This window comes from Phalaenopsis equestris, unplaced genomic scaffold (assembly GCF_001263595.1).
Source record: "Phalaenopsis equestris unplaced genomic scaffold, ASM126359v1 Scaffold000761, whole genome shotgun sequence".
Taxonomy (NCBI): domain Eukaryota; kingdom Viridiplantae; phylum Streptophyta; class Magnoliopsida; order Asparagales; family Orchidaceae; genus Phalaenopsis; species Phalaenopsis equestris.
The window spans coordinates 1,696,264-1,717,797 of record NW_018165201.1 but is presented as its reverse complement, the minus strand read 5'-3'; the positions used below and the strand labels follow the sequence as shown (position 1 = coordinate 1,717,797).

Here is a 21,534-nt window from a genome sequence, read left to right as displayed (position 1 = left end):
TAATGGGCGGAATATGAACTGCGCAGCCTCACTCAAGCCCAGCTTGTTATGTATATATACCAGGCTGGTTATATATATATGAATCGGCCTGTATCCCCCTCTCAAGACAAAGGTGGCGAGAGGAAAGCGGAGAACCGATGGAATTAACAGCAACCCCGCCGCTAGGAGCCAACCAACCAGAGAAAATCCACGCCCGCCCAACTCCTATCGCCCTCCTCCCTTTCCTTCTATACAAAGAACTACAGAAGAAGAACCGTTTGCATCAGTACTGCTTTAAATTTCCAAGGAAGCAATCCACAAGCCGTCGCCCGGCGGCTAATGGGCGGGTGCTACTCCTCCCCTTCCATAACCACCACTCGCCCCCCTCCCAAATCCCTCTTCCTCCTCCCCTCCACCGCCGACTCCGATGACGAAACCGAAATCCCTTCCCGCTGCTCCTCCATGGTCGCCCCCATTTCCCCGAAGTCCCCTGTGTCCGTCCTTTCTAACCCTGCCTCCATCGTCGATTTCCACCGCCAATACCGCCTCGGCCGCGAGCTAGGCCGAGGTGAATTTGGCGTGACGCGTCTCTGCTCCGACGTCGAGACAGGCAGGGCTTTGGCTTGCAAGACAATTTCGAAGCGGCGATTGCGGAGCGCTGTAGATGTTGCTGATGTCCGGCGGGAGGTGGAAATCATGCGCCATTTGCCGCCTCACCCTAACCTGGTAAGGTTCGTCGATGCATACGAGGATCAGGACTCTGTCCATCTTGTTATGGAGTTATGTGAGGGTGGAGAGCTCTTCGACCGTATTGTTGCTCGCGGCCATTACTCCGAGAGGGCAGCGGCGATTGTTGTCAATACTATTATGGAGGTTGTCCAGGTACGTATTTCATGCGTTGGTATAGAACTAATGCCTTGAGTTATTGCATGATTGATGTTTAACAATATTTTCCTATGGAGAATTTATATATATATAATGACAATAAGGTTAAATGTGGTTATCAAATAGCTTGCTTGCTAAATATCTTTTAAGTTATCAAGGATTTAAATTTTGAATCACGCACACATCAGATTATGCATTTGCACTCATCATTTTTTATGACATTTGAGTTGAATGCTAGATCTATCCAAAGATTTGAAGTGGATGGCTTAAGAAATGTGAATACATCAATATAATAGATTACATAAATTGAACATAATTATTGAGTAGAGTGAAATCTTTCATTTCTTAAATTTTGTAAGGTTTGATGTTCGTAATTTTTTTTTTTTCACTCTTTTTTAGATTTCTTCCTCTCTCTTTTAGGGAAATCACCCCATGCTCTAAACGAATCTTTCTATCTACATCAATGGGTATAATAATGCTTGAAATTTATCTTCTTTTTACATGTGCCAATATAGACGGAGTAGATCATTGAAGTGAATGGAAAGTGGTAGAATTTAATAATATATGTTTTTCATTTACTCTTTTATTTATTAGTAGAGGCTGTTGGAATCATTAGGCGTTGGAGCATTAAGCACTATCAACCTTCTCTTATCAAGAAGATTAATTATTAAGTAAAGGATCATCATAATAAATAAATAAATAATTAATTAATTAATTAAAGGGTCATCATGGCAATGGGTCTATGTTCAATATATTGAACATGGGACTAATAACCATCCCATTAGAATATTCAATTTGGTATGTACTTTGTTTGCATGGACCAATCTTCCTATATGTGACCTTGTGGTAGGTGTTGGTGGCCTCTCCTTGCATAGATAAAACCATCAACGAAGACTCATTTATTGTACTTCAAGTGTTGATAGTGTGCATCAGCATGCTTCTTTGTATAGTTCTTGAGTTATTCTTTCTTGTTATTTTAATTCATTGGTGTTACTTGTTAGCTCACCTTTAAAATGAACTCTTATAATATAAGGAATTGATACACGATTTATAGTATGCTTAGGGTTACTTTCATAGACCATTTCAAATGGGGTAATTTGGATTGGGTTGATTATCATCTTGAGTTATAGAAGAACTTGGCTTGAGCTATGGTGCTGCCCCAATACCTCATATATTCACTGATTAGCATTGAAGTTTATCACCAAGGGATTGGTTGATAACCTCAATTTGCCTGTTGATATGGGGTTTATGGGTACTTAGTATTGAATGGGAGTTAAGTATAAAGGATTCTTTATAGTGTACTTGAAAAATGGTACAAAGACTACATCTTGATCCAACATGATGACTTTGGTAGGTAATCTCCTTGAAGAAAAATATTGCAACATTGGAAACATAGTGATCCTAAAAATATAATCAACAATTGCTATGATATACTTTAATTGTTATGAGTGCTTGTCAAAGTCCATGCTTAGTTCATTTACAAAAAAAAAAAAAAATTATGAATCAAATACAATCTCCAAAATAATTGTGCTTGAATAATAGGATAAATCTTTAAATTGTAAGTAGAATATCAATATTTTATATCATTTATCTATTTATTAAATAAGACAATTGAATTAAAATTTTTAATTTAGAACTACATCAATAGAAAGTATGGATGCATCACATTCTATTTCAAAAATAACATCAAAATTTTGTGAAGCAAACATGTGAGCTTATTTTATATTCTTTGAGTCAAGTCAAAATTATTATCAATTTATTTAGAATAAAATTTTAAGCTTTCAAACAATCACTAATTGGAACAATCCAAACAAAAATTTTTTTAAGAACATGGAAATAAAAGTAGCTAGAACAAAATAGTTTATAACATCAGTGTTAGGTTTTAATTTCACTCTATAACTGCTTTTTCTTTCAATTCATCAATTTTCACTCTTGAAAAAAAAAATGATGTTCCAAAAGTATAAACTTTTACCAGTATAAGAACATTTCTTAAGATTAACAAATAATACATCATTTCTCACAATTTCAAGAATTTCTTACAAATGACTAAGATAATCATTATCTGCTTGAATAAAATATACATATTATCAAAGTAAAAAAACTATAGATGCGTGTTAGAAATTGTTAAAACTTGATCATTAAATGCTTGAATGTGCCAAGGGATTTTGATAAACAAAAATACAAAAAAACTCATTCATAAAGATCCCCTCTATTCTTAAATGATATTTTCATTCATCCCAAGCCTAACTATGATTTGATGATATATATTTTTTAAAATAGCATTAAATCGTGCATTGTGTCTAACATATCATCAAATTGAAAGGTTAAAAGTCAACAATTGTTTTTTATGCTATTGAGCAATAAAAAATTCAAGACCCATTCCTTATGTCAAGTCCTTCTTAGGAGCAAGAAGGGTGGCACTGCACAATTTCTACATATCTCTGGAATTGAGCCTTTCATGAGCTATTTATCACTAAAAAATGAAGTTTGTCATTTCCTCATACAATAATGAGGAATATTTGGTTACATGTGACCATGAGCCTAGTCAATTTGATGTTGAATTTCTAAAGTACTGAGAAGTTCATTGAGTGATATCCATAAAATCTTCTAGTTTTTCTGATATATGCAACAAGAGCAAAAGCATAAGGCTCATTTTGCATGCATTTTTGAATGATTTAAAATTCAGATATTTTAATTTTTTGCCTGCTTGTTATTTCTTTGTGGAATTTTTCTAAAAGGTGTCATCATACATTTGATACTAATTGGAAGACATGATAAACTTTTTTCTACCACCTCATACACATTCCTATCAATTTGTTTTGGTCTACGTACAAAATAGTAAGAATCAATGGATAAAACATTACAACAAATTTCATAATTATATTTACTAATGAAAAACTAACCAAACATATGACATAACTAGGAATTTCCCAATCTTTTTGAACCAAGACATTTTGTATGGCATTTTATTCTTTTGAGTTTATTTTCTCAATTATCTCTTCAGCAACAATATATTCATGAATGCCAAAATCTATCAAAACCATACATTTCTTATAGTAAATGGTACAAAATAATATAAATTAAGTTGCCATAAACCCAGTATCCCTGATCTTGAATCTTTGGACCCCCCTAACAATGACAAGAGTTTTACCCCAACATCTCGATTACAACATTTTTGTGGAATTTATTAGTCTTCAGCACTTTTGATGCCATAAATTATGTCATCTTGCTCTTTTTGATTAATTTTCCTCTCCATAGTTCTAAAAAAACAAGATTACAATTCTTTTGTGAATGAGAACAAACATTAGATTATCCTTAGTTGTTTAAACTCTTTTGAAACCTCTTTTGCATAAAGCCTAGATAGCTCTAGAGAATGTGTAATCAGTTTCTTCTCTATTGAAGTTTCAATGTTTAAAACTCTAATTTGTTTCTTTGTAAATGTTTTTTTTTAATTTTCCCCCCACTATCATAGTCATGTAATAATATTTTAGAAATATTCATGGTGGTTATGATTTTGGAGTATTAAGTGAAGAAGCAGAACTATCTTAGATTTTGCTTTAGCTTATGATTTTGTTATTGCTAATACTTTATTTAAGAAAATAGATCATATTATTATTTATAAGAATGGATATTATAAAACATAAATTGATTATTTTCTTATGAAAAAAAGAGATCATTGAGAATGTAAAGATTGTAGGTTATTCAAAGTAAAAATTTAAGTACTCAACATCGATTATTAGTTTCTTTTATTTTAAGATGAAGAACTGGAAGATAAAAAATATAATGAAACATTATCATAAAATTAGATGAGACTACCTAAAATATACAAATAAAAGTTTTTTTATAAGCAAATTTCAATATTTTAAGGTTTGGGATGTTCATGAAGAAGCTAATTCTATGTGGGATAAAGTAACAAAAATTATTAAACAAATGAGAGAAGATCTACTTGGAGTTTCAAATGAAAAAAAAAATATAAATAAAAATAATTAGTGGTGGGATAATAATGTGCAAAAAAAGATAAAATATAAAAAAATATTATAAAAATTGGTTTAAATGTAAAAGTTTAGAGAATTGGAAAAAAATATAAGGTGACACGTAGGGAGTTTAAAAGAACTATTTATGATGCTAAGAATTCTATTTCTTAGTGATTTTTATAATATATTAGATACTTAAGAGGGTAAAAATATATATATACAAATTAGTCAAATAAAGAGAAAAAGTAAAGATTTAATTCAAGTGTATTAAAGATGAAAATGAAAATTTACTTATATAAATATATTCAATATATGTGGGTGAGTTATATTGATAAACTTTTAAATGAAATTTTTAAAAATACGATCAACTTTAGTGATCTTAATATCTTTTATAATAATTTTTTTTTTATTTTATACTGCCGCATTAGTAAAGAAAGAACTTAAGGGGGCTTTAAAGAAAATAAAAGGGGGAAAAGTAGTAGGACCTAATGATATCCTATTAGAAGTTATTTCTATTTATTTTGTTGTCTTTCTTGTTATTTTCTTATATATGTGTTTCTTATATATGTGTTTCCTAGTTTACGCCCTTTCTTTTTATCTTTTGAGTGTTATTAGGAAAGATTTGGGTATTATATCTTTCCTTTTCTATACACTTTATATTATGTATTTGTATCCCTTTTGCTACTCAATAATATTATCTCGCTCAATTCCCAAAATCTACATATCCCAATAGAAATGTGAAAATATATACGATATTTGGGAATTTCTTGGTTTACTAAAATTTTAAATATTATTTTAAAAGCTAAAAAGATGGCGGGGAGAGGGGGAAGAGTGATTTGGTCCCCATTTCTAAAAAAAGAAGGGGACGCACAAGAGTTTGCAAATTATATAGAAATTTAGTTAATGTGTAATACATTAAAATTATGGAAGACAATAATTGAACATAGAGTAAGACATGATTCAAATATTTCTCATAATCAGTTTGGATTAATGTCAAACAAGCCTATTATGAAAGTCATACATTTATTGAGAGGTTTGATGGAGAAGTAAATAGAGTAAGAAGGATCTATATATGATTTTTACTGACTTAGAAAAATCTTACGATAAGATTCCAAGAGTTCTTTGCCAAAGAGTTTTAGGAAATAAATGTGTTGATATAACTTATATTCAAGTAATTAAAGATATGTATACTAGAGTTGTTACTTGTGTTTGAACAGAAGGAGGATTGAATAAGTATTTTCCTATTTCAGTTGGATTACATCAAAGATCGTCTTTTAGCCATATCTTTTTGCTTTATATATGGATGCTCTTACTAGACATTTACAGGATGATATACCTTGGTGTATTGTTTTTGTTGATGGCATCATTCTTATGGATAAGATTAGAGAAAAAATTTAGAAAAAAATTGAATTATGGAGGTCTACATTAGAGTCTAAATGTCTTCATTTGAGTAGATCTAAAACTGAATATATGGAATGTAATTTTAGTAATAGTAGATTTAGTGATAGAGTTGTAACAATGGGTAATCAAATCATTAAATGGAGTGAATGTTTTAGATATTTCAGGTTTATTGGTCAAAGTGATAGTGATATAGATGGAGATTTTCTTAGTAGAATTCTAGTTGGATGGTTGAAGTGGCGGAATGCATCAGGCCTATTATGTGATATAAAAGTACTGTTTATACTTAAAAGGAAAAAATTATAAGATGGTGGTGAGACTTGCAACGCTTTACGGTGCAGAATGTTGGCCTATAAAAGTGAAGCATAAAACTAAATTAAGTTTTGCTGATATGAGCATGCTTAGGTGGATGAGTGGCTTTACATTTAGAGATAAAATATGAAATGAATATATCCGTGAAAAGTTTGGTGTAACTCTAGTGGCAGAAAGATTAGAGAGAGTCGTCTTAGATGGTTTGATCACATTAAACGTCGACCATTCAATAATTCAGTGAACTTAGATGTTTTGGTTTTAATTTAAGTTAAAAAAGGTAGATTTCGACCTAAAAAGACCTGGTCCATGTTGTATAAAAATGATCTTAATTTATTAGAATTAAATGAAAATATAACACTCGATAAGACACAATGGAGAAGAAGGATTCATGTAGCCGACCCTACTTTGTGGGATAAAGGCTTGTTGTTGTTGTTGTTGTATCAAAGTCATGTAATAAACATGTTCAAAAGCATTTAAGCGGAGCAAAACCAACTCATCAGAAATAGTTACTTTTAAACCACTTAAATATCTTGCCTCCAAGTTGATCATTTATTTTATTCAATTTTATTTAACTTAAATAGTTATAAAAGTGTGTGTGTCAAGCTATACTCTAATCAAACTTTTATATTAGAAGATGTAAGTAGGGAATAAATGTTTATGAAACATAAAATGGTATAAAAATTTCTTTTAGCCAATCTTTCATGTCAACCCATGAAGAATTACACCAAAGGCTTCTCGGTTCATAACTTAGTTTAGATTAGTGCTGTCAAAATAATGCATGATCTTTCTATTTTGTCTACTCTTTACAAAAAATTTAACATTTCTTTTTTCGTGAGTTCTTTTCATTCAAAAATTGTCCCAATAGAATCATAATAGAATTGCAGTTTGAGTTTACCATTGATGTCGGGAATCAGTGTGAATAGCCCTCTTAGCATCTTTTTTTATTATTCATGCTAGTCGATCCATTGCTCAAATAAATTGCAATGATAGTTGATGCGGCATTTCTGGTTGGGGAAGAATTCCTGCCTTATGCTTGATGTGTTACTATCGTCCTTCTTAAGCCGGTCTTTCTACACAAAAATCGATCTCACTAGAGTTAATATACGTTTTTGATAGCTTATAGAAGATGGTGGCGAAAATCAACAGGGCAATAATCAACAGGGCAAATCCTCCATCGTGCATCAGAGATTGATTTAGTGTACGTTCATGGATGATTCACGTGCAAACCGATCAGCTGGCCAAAGATTTTAAGTCAAGAAGAGGAAAATGAGTGGGAATTTTATTTATAAGAATAAGATATAATTACATAAGAATATTGAGGACTCTCACACCCTTTCGAGAGAAATCACTCACTTTTTTTAATAATTTTTTTAGCTGAAATGAATGGGCAAAAGAATGCCTCAAACCTTTCTAATACATGTGCTTTTATAGCCTAAGCAGATCTCTGTAGTAAATAGAAACTTTTGCATTTTACTTTTGGATTTACTGCATTAACTCCTTTGTCAGTGATTGCTAGTGGCATGGTTATGAAAATTGGATTGAATTGTGCGGAACCAATCTGATCGTGAACCAACAGTTTTCAAATAGGTTTAATTTGATTAAAAAACTAAATTTGCTGTAAATTAGGATCAGCTCATAAAAATTATAGGTTCAATTGCTCAACCTTTAACCCTGGGGAGGTTGAATCAGTTTGACTGGATATTGTGATGACTAAGATGGTATTAGAATATAATATTTTCTTTTGGACTTATTTCATTCATATGTATATTAAAAGTATAATGTCATTTTAATAAATTTAACCAATTTTAATAACATCTACTTAGATTCTAGTGAACTTTTAAATCTTAAATCTTTCCTTCCAAAGGGTCCATATCTAGTCCAGTTCTTATAACCTTGATTATTGGTTTTGGAGGCTTGGGGCCACTAGCTATTGAAATATAAGACAGCTTCCATCACCTTCTCTAGAGTATATTTCCCATTTCTACAAGATCTATTGAGAACAAACATATCAGACTCACTTAGCCTACAATGTTAAGATTTGTGAGGGTAATGATTCCCAAAATTGCTATGAAGAAATCGGTCAATCACGCAAGTATGCATGTTGATCAAGTAATATACGAATAAAAAGTTTGTTTATCAATCACACGAGGAAAGCTGTCAAAATATTCAAACACATGAAGCTGTAGTATTCTAAATCTTTGAATCTAGTTTGAAGTGTGAGATGTGTAAAGGGTAAAAGTTCTGAAATCCTAAAAAGCAACATACTAAACTAAGTTTTATTGAGGTTCTTAAGAGATGAAAAATTCTTTTTCTCTGACACCGGTCTAATGATTTCTCGATATTTTTTCTATGAAACCCCATATTATTGTTGACAAACAGAAAGAAGTCCTCTTTAACTATGTCGTCATAAAAAAGTGTTGGAAATTGTATTAAAGTTAAGAGGGATTAACCATATAGTGCTTCCTAAGAATCCTCTAGTCCTCCATCTAGTCGCAATTTCCTAATGGCAATATGTCTTTTTCATGAAACTATTATGTGTTAATCTATTTATTTTTCTAGATGATTATTAAAAGGCCTAAATTACATATAATTTTAACATTCTATCGGGTCAAATTAGAAGTAAATTAAAACTAGAAAATTAACCCATCAACATCCTAAATCCAAGCATGGAAAAAAGCTTAAGGAACGATATCCATACATGCTTTACATCACAGGAGTACAAAAACAAGATTACCTATGATGCATGAGAAAAGAAAAACACAAAAATTATTATCACGAACTTAAAATGGAAAACAATGCAAGAGTTACAAAAAACTAAAACTTGAGCCAATCAGTCATTGCAATACACCACGATCAATTCCGTTAAATACAATATTTCCATAGATCTCTCTTATACAAATGTACTTAATCTCCCCTCACAACCTCTTCAAACTCTCAGTAGAAAAAAAATGAAAAGAGGAAAAACAGGAAAAAATTCTATGGAGCGAACATTAGGGAGAAACCCTAAAGCTCCAAAAACTTATAAATCCCAGAGGCAAAGCTCCAAAAGTGAAGTTATTGTTTTCATGCATCTCTTTATTTAGATTTTCAAATCCACCTCCAAACATGCCAAATTTGTCAAAATGCAGTCTAGATGGATGGGGGAGTAGCTACGCTATAAGCCAACATAATTATGCCAGTCCCAGAAAGAACCTCGCGTAATTATGTTGGCCCCTAAATTTTTCCACCGTGTTTTAGTTCGGTGAAGCGCTTTAGACACCTGTAACCTACAAAGGACAACGAATATACCCTTCACTAGCGTAAAATTATGATAAATAGGGAAGAAAACACAATATTTCAAGCAGAAAAATAACATAAATTTGAGTCACATTAATTCTCCCAAAATTACTTATTATTTGCCCTCAAATTATTCATATATGAATTATGACTAAGATAATGTTCGTAGTTCTTATGTGAGATTTCTTAAGTCTCTAATAAGATTATATAAGAGTAATAAAAGATACTCAAATATTATTTTAGGATTGAATTTTTGTTAAATTCTAATAACATATCCTTTTCTTTAATTTGAGCCTAAGTAGATCTCAAAAGTTTTAATCTGGTGTGATTGAAATAATTTAACTTCTGAAAGATATTTTAAAATCAATTAATAGTCAATTAAATATCCCAAAATTACTTAATTTTTTCTTGAATATGATATCTTAAAAATTTTCTTGAGATTTTTTAAGCCTTGTTAATTAGAAAAGGACTTTTGCACTTTTTTTTATTTTTTTGTTCACTTCAAGTTTCTTCTCAGAGAGACTGACCACCTGTTTTGATTTTTCTTTTGAATCAGATGTTTCACATTTTTATTTCATTTTTCCTTTCTTCTCTTTTTTTCAATTCAATTAAGAATTACTATATCTAGTTAAACATATTTCTTTTTGGTATTTTGAATACCTAATCTCCCTAATTGATAATTCTCAAATACTTCTTAATGTGAACTCCAAAATATTATAATTCATTTAAAAATCAAGATTCAATCAAATTAGTTGAATTAAAAATTAAAAGATTTAAAATATCTGAGTTAACTAATAATATTTTAATTGCACCTTTTTAATTATTCTGATATTATTTGAGTTTTAGGTAGAATTTGTTAAAGTGAAGGACTAGGACTCAGTTATTAAAATATTAATTCTAAACCCTCATTTAATTACTATTTACATGTCTAATGAAAATTTTATCTATTCTAGTCAAATTATAAAGTTTTTGGTCATGAGCCACTATTTTAAAGTACAATCACAGCTTAAATACGTGAATTACACTGGGTTAAGTATAAATGTATAAATCAGCCCCCCAAATTTATTTTCTATCCTATATATGTCATATGAAAGTTGAAAAAAATCTACATTGCAATAACAAGGAATCTAAATCAGAAAATATATCACAAAAAAAAAAAAAAACATCAACACATGGAGTTTGACGAGTGTAATATATAACAGTTCAAAAAAATAATATCAGTTTATATCAAAACATCATCATCAAAGGTACACATGTGATAATTTCAATCAAATCAGGTATAGATTCCACCGAACTAACATGACACTTTCTAAAAAAAACAATCAAACACACTCAAAATAAATTCAAAGCAAAATTCACAGCAAATGCAAAACAAAACATGCTCGAAACAACAAATAATGCTTGGGTTGCCTTCCAAAGTAGCATTTCGTTTAATGTCCTCAGTCAGACCAAATGTTAAGTCAAGCCTAAAAGTTTTCTTATAGGATCAAATTTCTATTTCAACAGTCTCCGATCGATCACCAAATGTTTTGTTTGTACCAAAATTTTACTAAATCCTCTGGTTTCAGATTTTTTTGGAACTTATCGCTCTCAAATCAATACCAGTCTTCCAAATGGTGTGCAGGGGATTGATGTAGATTATAATTTCTAAGAATATTTTCTAGATCCAGAACTCTCCTATTTAAATCCCTTTTTTTTGCATATCAGTATTTGCACTGCCAGTTGCAAAAAATGGTTTCATATGAGGTGAAAAAATTTTCTAAGTTTTTGGCTGAATTCTCAGTAGATTTTTCAGGCTCAAGATCTAACTCTATAGAGCTACTCTCCTTCCTTAGGATATCTTCCAACTCCTCCCCTCTTCTATATCTCACAGCCTGCTTGCTCCTTATCTTCTTCTTCAAGATTCACTTCACTATCACTCGGTAGAATTCTTTGGGATCCATTACTTAAAAAGTTAGCTAATTCCTTAATTTGATTTTCTATATTTCTCATGGCTTCAACTTGCTTTGTAACTAATTTCCCATATTTACTAAAAATTCTTCCAAAGATAAGTTCATCATTCTGGATTGGGAGTTAGAAGTGAATCCTCATAAGCAAGTTATGTTAAGGTGCTCACTGCCTTGGTTGTTTTAATTTTCTACATGATTGGTTTGGGTGCTCCCTTATTGATAGTTTCCTATATGTGGGTTATTTTTGTTTCAAGTGAAATTTGGATTGTATGTCTAGTTTGGATTGTTTGTTTAGTTTGAATTGTAATTGTTGAAATATGGGTTGTTGAATCTAGTTCCGATGATATTCAAGAAAGTGATGTTAGGATCACATACTAGTCCAAAGCTACCTTGCCACTAGGTAGGGATCTAAACACTGAATTCATTCTTAAGTTGTGCACTCTTCTTGAAATGCCAGTAATTTATAAGGCTAGGAAAGTCAGCACACTAGCCTTATGCACACTAGCTATCTTCCTAGGGGTGACTCTCTTTGGCGGCCATTGAAATTTGTTGGTGGCTATTTCCTCAATCAGTGAGTAGTATTCCTTTAATGATTTGGACAAAAAGGATCCCTCCAGTTGCAACATCTATAATTAACCTTAAATATTTCACCAACCCATTATAAAAAATTTAGATAATCAATTAGTTAGGTAGGGCATGGTGTGGGCACTCCTTAAGAAGTTCTTTGAATATTTCTCAAGCTTCATAAATGTTTTCTCTATCTAATTTAGTCAATGACATCGCGTCTTTTCTAAGTTTGGCAGTCTTGAATGGAGGAGCATATCGGGCCATGAATTTTTGGGTTAAGTTTCTTCAAGTAGTGATCAATCTTGGTGCTAAGGAGTATAGCAATCTCTTGGCTTTATCTTTACGTGAAAAAGAAAATAATCTTAATCTAAGAGCATCATCGTAGATAACTTCAAACTTGAAGGTAGCACACAATTCTATGAAATAACCTAAATGGAGGAATGAGCATTTTGCAGGTGATCCCCCAAATTGTTTGGTTTGAATCATTAGGATAAACTTTGATTTAAGTTAAAAATGTAGAGGATTCTATGGCAGTATAAATAGCACTCATGTGAATTCTGGCTATCGATGGGATGACATATTTCTTGAGAGGTTTATGGGTATATTCTGAGGTTTTGACATTTCTAAGTATTTATTTTCGAGGTTTTGGATTTTTTGAAAAATTTTTTTAAGTGTTTTTTTCTATGTCAATGTCGAAGGGTAATAATTTATGTAAAGTAGTATTCATAGAATGTCAGTGATGTGAAAGGTGACTCTATTCTAAATCATGAAGTGCGAAAAAATAGGTAAAATAGAAAAGAAAAATATAGAGACAACGCAATAGCTAAACACGAAATATGTAATCCCAGAAATATAAATAAATGTGCAAATGATTTTTTTGAATTTTTGTATTTTTAAAAAATGAGAACATAACAAAATTATAAGAAAAACACAAATAAATAGGAAAAAAAGATATAGTTCAAACTTAATACTTTGTGTTTCAACCAAAATTTTTCTGAAGTAAGAAAATTTTGACTCCTAGCGCAAATAATTTGATGCCTGAAATTATTATCAAGTAATAGACATATAAAGAGTTTGTGTATCGATCCCTCAAGAAAAATTGTCAAACTATTATAATGAATGAAGTTCTAGTTTGTGAAACCTCCGAACTGTATAGTGTCAAATGTGTAAATGGTAAAAGTTCTAAATTCCTAAAAGATAATAAACTAAACTAAATTTTGTTGAAATTTTTCAAAAATGAAAGGTTTCTACTTCTGTGAAACTACTTCAGTGATTTCTTGATATTTTTCTTATGAAATCCCACATTACGACCAGAGATAAGTCCTTAGCTTATGTATAGTTCATAAGAAGTGTTGGAAAATATATTACAATTAGGGGACTTGACCATACAACATTTTTTGGGAGTCCTCTAGTCCTTTATTTAGGTTGCAATTTTCTAATAACAATATGTCCATTCCACTCTCTTTTGTGTGTTAACATACTTGTTCTTCTAGGAGGCGGTTTGAAGCTATAGATCATAAGGTATTTTAATATTTTATCGAGACATATTAGACCAAAAAGTTAACATATTATCATATGAAATCCAAGCACAGAAAATGCGTCAAGGGAATGAAATTCATAGGATAAAGCAACAAAAAAGTTACATCTTATATCATAGGAGTACGAAAATGAAATTAATTACGATGCATGAGAAAAGAGAACACAAAAATTGTTATTGTGGGCATAATAAAAAAAAATTAATACAGGAGATATAAGAAACTCAAACCGAGCCAAACTTGCATAATATTTTGATTTTCTATGTTCAATAAAAGCTTTTTGTAGACCTCTCTCATACAAATGCACTAAATCTCCTATCATAATCTCACCAAACTCTCAATAGAAAAACATGAAAGAAGAAAAAACAATAAAATTTTTTTTGAGCAAACCATAGGGAGAAACCCTAAAGTCCTAAAGACTCTCATAAACCCTAAAGGCAAAGCCCCATAGACCAAAAGCGAAATTTTGGTTTACTTACATCTCCTAATATTGTTCAGGGCTTCAAAATCGCCTCCAAACATGCTAAATTTGTCAAAATGCATGTCTAAATGGATGAAGTCGTAGCTACGCCAGAAACCAGCATAATTATGCCGATCTAATAGAGGATACAACATAATTATGCCAGTTCCGACATAATGAAATTAGTCCTATAAATTTTGACACTTTGTGTTTTGGCTCCTTGAAGTTCACTAGACATCTGTAATCTGTAAAAAACACAAAATATATAATTTACAAACGTAAAATCATGATAAATATATAAGAGAACATACAAGCAAGAAAATAATGTAAATTTAAGTCGTATTATTACCCCTAAACTTATCTATTATTTTCTCTTAATCAATCTTATATCTGAACTGACTAAGAAAATATTTGTAGCTCTCATTTGGAATTTCATGTCTCTAACAAGATTATCTAAGTGTAATAGAATGCATGTAAATATCATTTTAGAATTGGATTGTCACTAAATTCTCCATTCTTCTTGAGCTTAAGAAGATCTTAAACTTTTTAATATGGTATGATTGAAATATTTTTATTTCCAAAGATAATTTTAAATCAATTAATAATCGACCAACCAACCCAAAATTTCTTAACTTTTTTCTAAATATAATATTATAAGAATTTTCTTAAGAAAATTTTCAAGACTTATTAATTAAGAAAAGGAAAACATAAATTTTTATTTTTATGCTTACTCAATCTTCTTCTCAGGGAGACCAACCACTTATTTTGATTTTTCTTTTGGATTAGACCTTTCACAATTTTTTTTATTTCCTTTTTATTTTTTTCTTTTCTCTTTTCAATTCCATTAAGAATTATTATATCTAACTGAGCATATTTCTTTTAAGAATTTTAAATTTCTAATCTCCATTAATTGATATTTCTCTAATGCTTCTTAACGTGAACTCCAAAATATTATAATCTATTTAAAAGTTAAGATTCAATTAAATTGATTGAGTTAAAAATTGAAAAGTTTAAAATAGCTCTGGTTAATTACTTATATTTTTGTAGAAATTTGAGAATAGAGCAGTATGCTTTCATTGATAGGAAAAAAGTTTTCAATACATATTACAAGACCCAAATAAAAGGAAAGACATAAATTCAGAAATATACCAATTAGGAAATACATAAATATGGAAACAAAAAATAAAGAAAACAAATAAAAAATAATAATAATTGTAGCAGTAATTAGCTTAATAATTAGACTAATAATTCTAATACTCGACTTCAAGTTGAAGCATGGATGTTCTTCATGTTCAAATTGGATTTGATTCTTGGTAAAGTTATCTGCTAATTGGCTATTGGATAACACAATAATATTCAAATCTCTCCTGAATTGAGCTTCTTCTTAATGAAGTGTCTGTCAATCTCTATAAGCTTGGCGCGACCATTCTGGATCAAATTATGGGCAATAATTGTGAATTTATTACCACAGAACAGCTGAAGAAGTGCAGAGGTCGGCATACATAGTTCACGGAGCATTATGCGTAGCTGGAGAGCTTCACAGATGCCCAAGAACATTGAGCGAAACTCGGCTTTAGCGCTATTCCGAGCCCCAAGCGACAGTTTTTTGTTTTTCCATGTGACAAGATTTTTTGCACACGAATGAGCAATATCCTGAGGTAGATCGTTGATCATGGGGAGAAGTATCGGAAATCTGCAGGGAGGGACGACAGAGGTGTGGCGCCGAAAAAAAACTGCAGAAAAAGTGGAGCGACGCAATCTGCAGGGAACCTGTCGTATAGTTGCAGGTTAGATCCTAGGTAGTGTCGGTTGCAAAGTAGGTACCCCAACGACGTCTGGGGTTAGATCTTAGGCTCTGATATTATGTAGAAATTTGAGAATAGAGACGGATGCTTTCATTGATAAAAAAAGAGTCACAAATACATATTACAAGACCCAAATAAAAAGAAAGACAAATTCAGAAATAAAGCAACTAAGAAATACATAAATATAGAAACATAAAATAAACGAAACAAATAAAAGTTAATAATAGCTGCTGTTGTAATTTGTCTAATAATTAGACAAATAATTCTAATAATTTTAATTATATTTTTTAAAATTATTATGAGATTATTTAGGTTTTAAGTAAGTTGTTAAAGTGACTGACTCAGTTAATAGGAGATTAATTCTAACTCCACTTTAATGACTATTTACATTTCTAATGAAGGATTTATCTAATCTAGTGAAACTATCATGATTTTTGTCATAAGTTACTATTCTAAAGTATATTCACAGTTTAAATACATGAATTACTCTCGGGAAAGTGTACATGCATAAATCCCTCCCTCAAACTTATTTTTTATCCCATATGTCTTATGAAAGGTGAAAAGTATACAGCATGCAGCAATATGAAAGCTAAAAAAGAAAACACAAAACACAATACAAATAAATAACACTTGAAGTTCGACAAGTTTAACATATAAAAATTCAGAAAAACAATATCAGTTTACATTAAAGCATCATCATGAAAAGTTCACTTGTGATGATTTCAATTAACTTGGGTAAAGATTCCACCGAACTAGCTTGACACTTGTTAGACAAAGCAACCAAACACTTTCAAAACAAATTCAAAGAAAATTCAAAGCAAGTTTCACAGGAAATGCAAAACAAAAATATGTAATGCTTGAGTTGTCTCCTAAGATAACATTTGCTTTATTGTACTTAACCAGAGCAAATATCAAATCAAGCCTAAAAGTCCTCTTTTGGGATCAAATTTTAATCTCAGTAATCCCTGATCGATCGTCTAATCTTTTGTTTATTCTGAAGCTTTCACTAAATCCTCAAGTTTCAGTTCTTGCAACTTCTCACTCTCAATTCAATAACAATCTTCCAAGTTGTATGTAGGGGGTTGATTCATATTATAATTCTTAAGAGTATTTTTTAGATCCAGAGCTCTCCCAATTAAATCCTCTTTTTCTTGACAACATTTGCTCCACCAGTTTCAAGAAATGGTTCTCTAAGAGGCGAGTCAGGATTTTTTTAGTCTTTGGCTAGATTCTCACAAGATTTTTTTAGGTTGAGGATGCAACTCTACAGGGCTACTTCTTTTTCTAGGGCTATTTTTCAACTTCTCCGTACTCCTAAGTCTCATATCCTACACTTGTTCTTTACATCCTTAGGATTCACTTCAGTGTTACTAGGCTGCGTCCCTTGGGGTTCATTGCTTAAAAAGTCCACTAATTACCCAATTTAATTCTTTATGTTTCTCTTGTTTGTGACTTGGCTTTGTAACTGATTCTCTATATTTACAATCAATTCTTCCAAAAATAAGTTTTCCCTAAATCCGAGGTTATAAGTGAATCCACATCAGTAAGTTCTAAAGTGGTCATTGCACTGACTGTTCTAATTTTCTGTGGAATTGGCTTGGGTGCCTCCTCACTACTGGTTTCCTACACTTGGGTTGTTATTGTTTCAATTGAAGTTTACGTAGTTTGTTTTGCTTGTTTTGTAGGTGTTAGAATAGGGGTTGTTGAACTTAGTTCCGATAACATCCAGGGAAGTGATGCTAGCATCACTGTTAGTCCATAAGCCATCTCACCATTGAGTGGATATCTTGTCATTGAATTCATTCCTAAGCTTTCTACTCTCCTTGAAATGTCGGTAATTTATGAGACTAAGATAATCAACACATCAATCTTATGCGCAGTAGCTATCTTCTTAGAGTTGACTCTCAGGTGACCATTTAAATTTGTTCGTACAATTTTCAAAATCAGTGAGTAGGCTGCCTCAAATGATTTGGACATAAAGGACCTCCTAGCTGAAGCATCTATAATTAACCTCAAGCATCTCATCAGCCCATTGTAAAAGGTTTGGATAATCAACCAGTTAGGTAAAACATGTTGTTGGTATTCCCTAAATAGTTCTTTGAATCTCTCTTAAGCTCCATAAATATTCTCTTCATCTAATTGATTGAAGAACATGATGTCTTTCCTAAGTTTGACAGTCTTGAATGGAGGAAAGTATTGGGCCATGAATTTTTTTGTTAAGTTATTCGAGGTCGTGATCGATTTTGGTGCTAAGGAGTTTAGCCATCTCTTGGCTTTATCCATAAGTGAGAAAGGGACTAGCCTTAATCTAACGACATTGTCGGAGATTCCGCTAAACTTGAAGATAACATATGTTGAATGGAGGTATGGGTGTTTTGTGGGTGATCTCCCAAAATAGTTGGTTTGAATTATTAGGATAAACACTGATTTAAGTTCCAATGTAGGAGCTTGTACAGTAGGGTAATTAATACTCATGTGAATTCCAACTATCGATGGGATGACATACTCTTTAGAGGTTTTTGATGGTAATCCTGGGGGTTTGTCATTTCTAAGTGTTTCTTTTTGAGTTTGAGTTTTTTTTTTAAGTTTTTATTTTATTTCATGGTTGAAGGGTGGCAATTCACCTAAAAGACTCCACAAATGCAATGATAAGTGTGCGAAGGGTGAACTTATTCTAAATCAGAAAGTGCAAAAAAAAGGAAAACATGAAAGAAAAATACATAGATAATGCAACAACTGAACGTGAAATATGTAATCCTGGAAACAAAAATAATTATACAAATGATTTTTTTGGATTTTTGTATTTTTCAGAAATAAGAACATCATAGAATTATAATAAACATACAAATAAACTAAAAAAAATAAAATATAATTTGAACCTAAACCAAGTGTTTCAACAAAAATTCTCCTAAAATCAGAAAATTTTAACTCGTTTTCTCAACAATGATGCTAAAAATTTGATATCTGAAATTGTTGCGAGGCAATCGATCAATCACACAAGTATATATATCGATCAAGTAATATACTGATTAAGAGTTCACATATGATCCCCCAGGAAAAATTGTCAAAATATTCCAACATGCGAGTTTTATTTTACTAATCATTTAAATCTAGTTTGAAGTGTCAGACATGTAAAGGGTAAAAGTTTTAAAATCCTAAAAGGCATTAGTTTTGTGGAGGCTTTTAAAAGATGAAAGGTTCCTATTCTTGTGACACCAGTGTAATGATTTTTTGATATTTTTTCTATGAAATCTCGTATTATTATTGAAAATCAGGAATAAGTCCTTAACCTATATCTAAGTCATAAAAAGTGTTAGAAATCATATTACAGTTAAGGAGTCTTAACCATATAACATTTCCCAAGAATATTCTAGTCCCCTAGTTAGATTGTGATTTCCTGATGATAAAATTTCTATTCCACTAAGCTTTTATATGACAAACTACTTATTTTTCTTGTTACAGTTAGAAATCTTAGATCAAAAGTAATTTTAACATTCTATCGCGAACTAAATTAAGACCAGAAAGTTAATACATCAACATATAAAATTCAAGCACAAAAAGACACCTCGGAAACAAAATTCATAGGATAAAAAAATGAGAAAACTACATGTCTTGTATCACAAAATTAAGAAAATAAGATTAGTTATGATGCATGAGAACATAAAACACGAAAATTATTATTGTGAGTATAGAAAGAAAAATAAATTTAAGCGATGCAGGAAACTCAAATCTGAGTCAATCGCTCCTTGTAATACATCTTGATCCTCTCTGTTTAATACAAGCTTTTTGTAGTTGTCCCTCATGTAAATGCACTCAATCTCCCATCACAACCTCTCCAAACTCTCAATAGAAAAACATGAACAGAGGAAAAATAATAAAATTTTTTGTCGAGCGAACCCGCCCTAGGGAGAAACCTTTGAGCTCAAAGAATCTTCTAAACCCTAGAGGCAAAGCCCCAAAGGCCAAAATTGAAGTTTTAGTCTTCATACATCTTCTTATATAGATTAGGGATTCAAAACCGCCTCCAAACATGCCAAATTTGTAAAAACGCTATTCTGGACGAACTTAGGCGTAGGTATGCCAAAACCGACTTAGCTATCCTGTTTCTAGCATTTGTACGTCAGAAGCCAGCATAATTACGCTTATATAGCAGCGGACACGGTGTAATTATGCTAGAGTACGACGTAATTATATCAGTCCTTTAAATTTTGTCACTTCGTGTTTTGGCTCTACAAAACGCGCTAGACATCAAACCTACAAATGACAACAAATATACTCTTCACAAGCATAAAATCATGATAAATAGAGAAGAAAATAAGGTTTTTCAAGCAGGAAAATAATGTTAATTTGAGTCGAATCAGGTAACGCTATATTAAGTGCTAGTTAGTTCAGTATTTTTTTCTGATAGCAGTGTTATGTAGATTTCACTATTATTTGTATAGTAATTTCATTTTCAAATATAATTAATTTGATTCAATGATATCTTACCCTAAGATTATTTTATTTTTTAGAATAATCAATGGTCATTATTATCTTTTTATTTTGACATTTCTTTCAGTCATTTTAAGGAAATATGCTTGATTGGGATGTCACCTAGATGTTGCAAAATAGAACTGAAAATCACGTTAAATTTGTGGTTTCAAGACATCAGATATTAATAAAATGATTTTAAAAATTAACAACATTATACTTTGTTGTGAGATATGTACTTTCTGGCATAGAAATGAAACGCAAAGAACAAAAGCAAACACAGATCGTTTACGTGGTTCGATCTAACTGGATCTACGTCCACATGAGAGAATCAATCAAATAGTTCACTAAGGCAAAATAAATGGAGAATACATAGCTTATACATAGAGATGAGCCATCATATTCCTTCTATGGCTTTCCTCTCAAGCAACACCTTGATACAAAGCCTCAAGATGCTCTCCTCTTCTCTAGCTCTCTAGTTATTCTCTTCTCCTTTGTGATAGCTTAAGATCTCTTCTCTTGCTCTCCTAAGCCTCACACACTCTCTATTTATAGAAGCAAGAGAGTGATAGGTGAGAGGTACGTGAGCGGTATGTGAGATGTGGTAGGTGAGCGGTACCACATTACAAAAGTGTCATTTAATCTTAGTTCAATAATTGGGGGTCAAAATAACAATTCTCCACCTTGACCCTCAATTGAGAAGCTTTGAAGCAAAGATTCCCTCCACCTGGCCCCTGAGGGGCCCTCAGCCCTTGCTTGAGTTTGCTAAGTCCAAACTGTACATGGACTTAGCAATCACGGTTCTTCCGATAAGAGAGTACAACCCTTTTTTCCTGACTCCTTGCATGACGACACGAGGGCCTTTGGTTACTCTGATGCAGTCTTTCTTTGCCTTGAACGAGCATCCGCTTGACTCTAGCATAC

At 31.6% G+C, this 21,534-nt stretch overlaps 1 protein-coding gene across 2 annotated transcripts in view; it reads left to right on the top strand.

Annotated features, from left to right (window-relative positions):
• The first annotated feature begins 122 nt into the window (after positions 1 to 122).
• LOC110030963 (calcium-dependent protein kinase 29-like) overlaps positions 123 to 21,534 on the top strand; it is a 25,703-nt gene continuing 4,291 nt past the window's right edge. For both annotated transcript variants that reach the window (XM_020733969.1, XM_020733968.1), the window contains exon 1: positions 123 to 861. In XM_020733969.1, the coding sequence (XP_020589628.1) occupies positions 319 to 861 (543 nt within the window). In that variant the 5' untranslated portion in view covers positions 123 to 318. The remainder of the gene's footprint in view (positions 862 to 21,534) is intronic.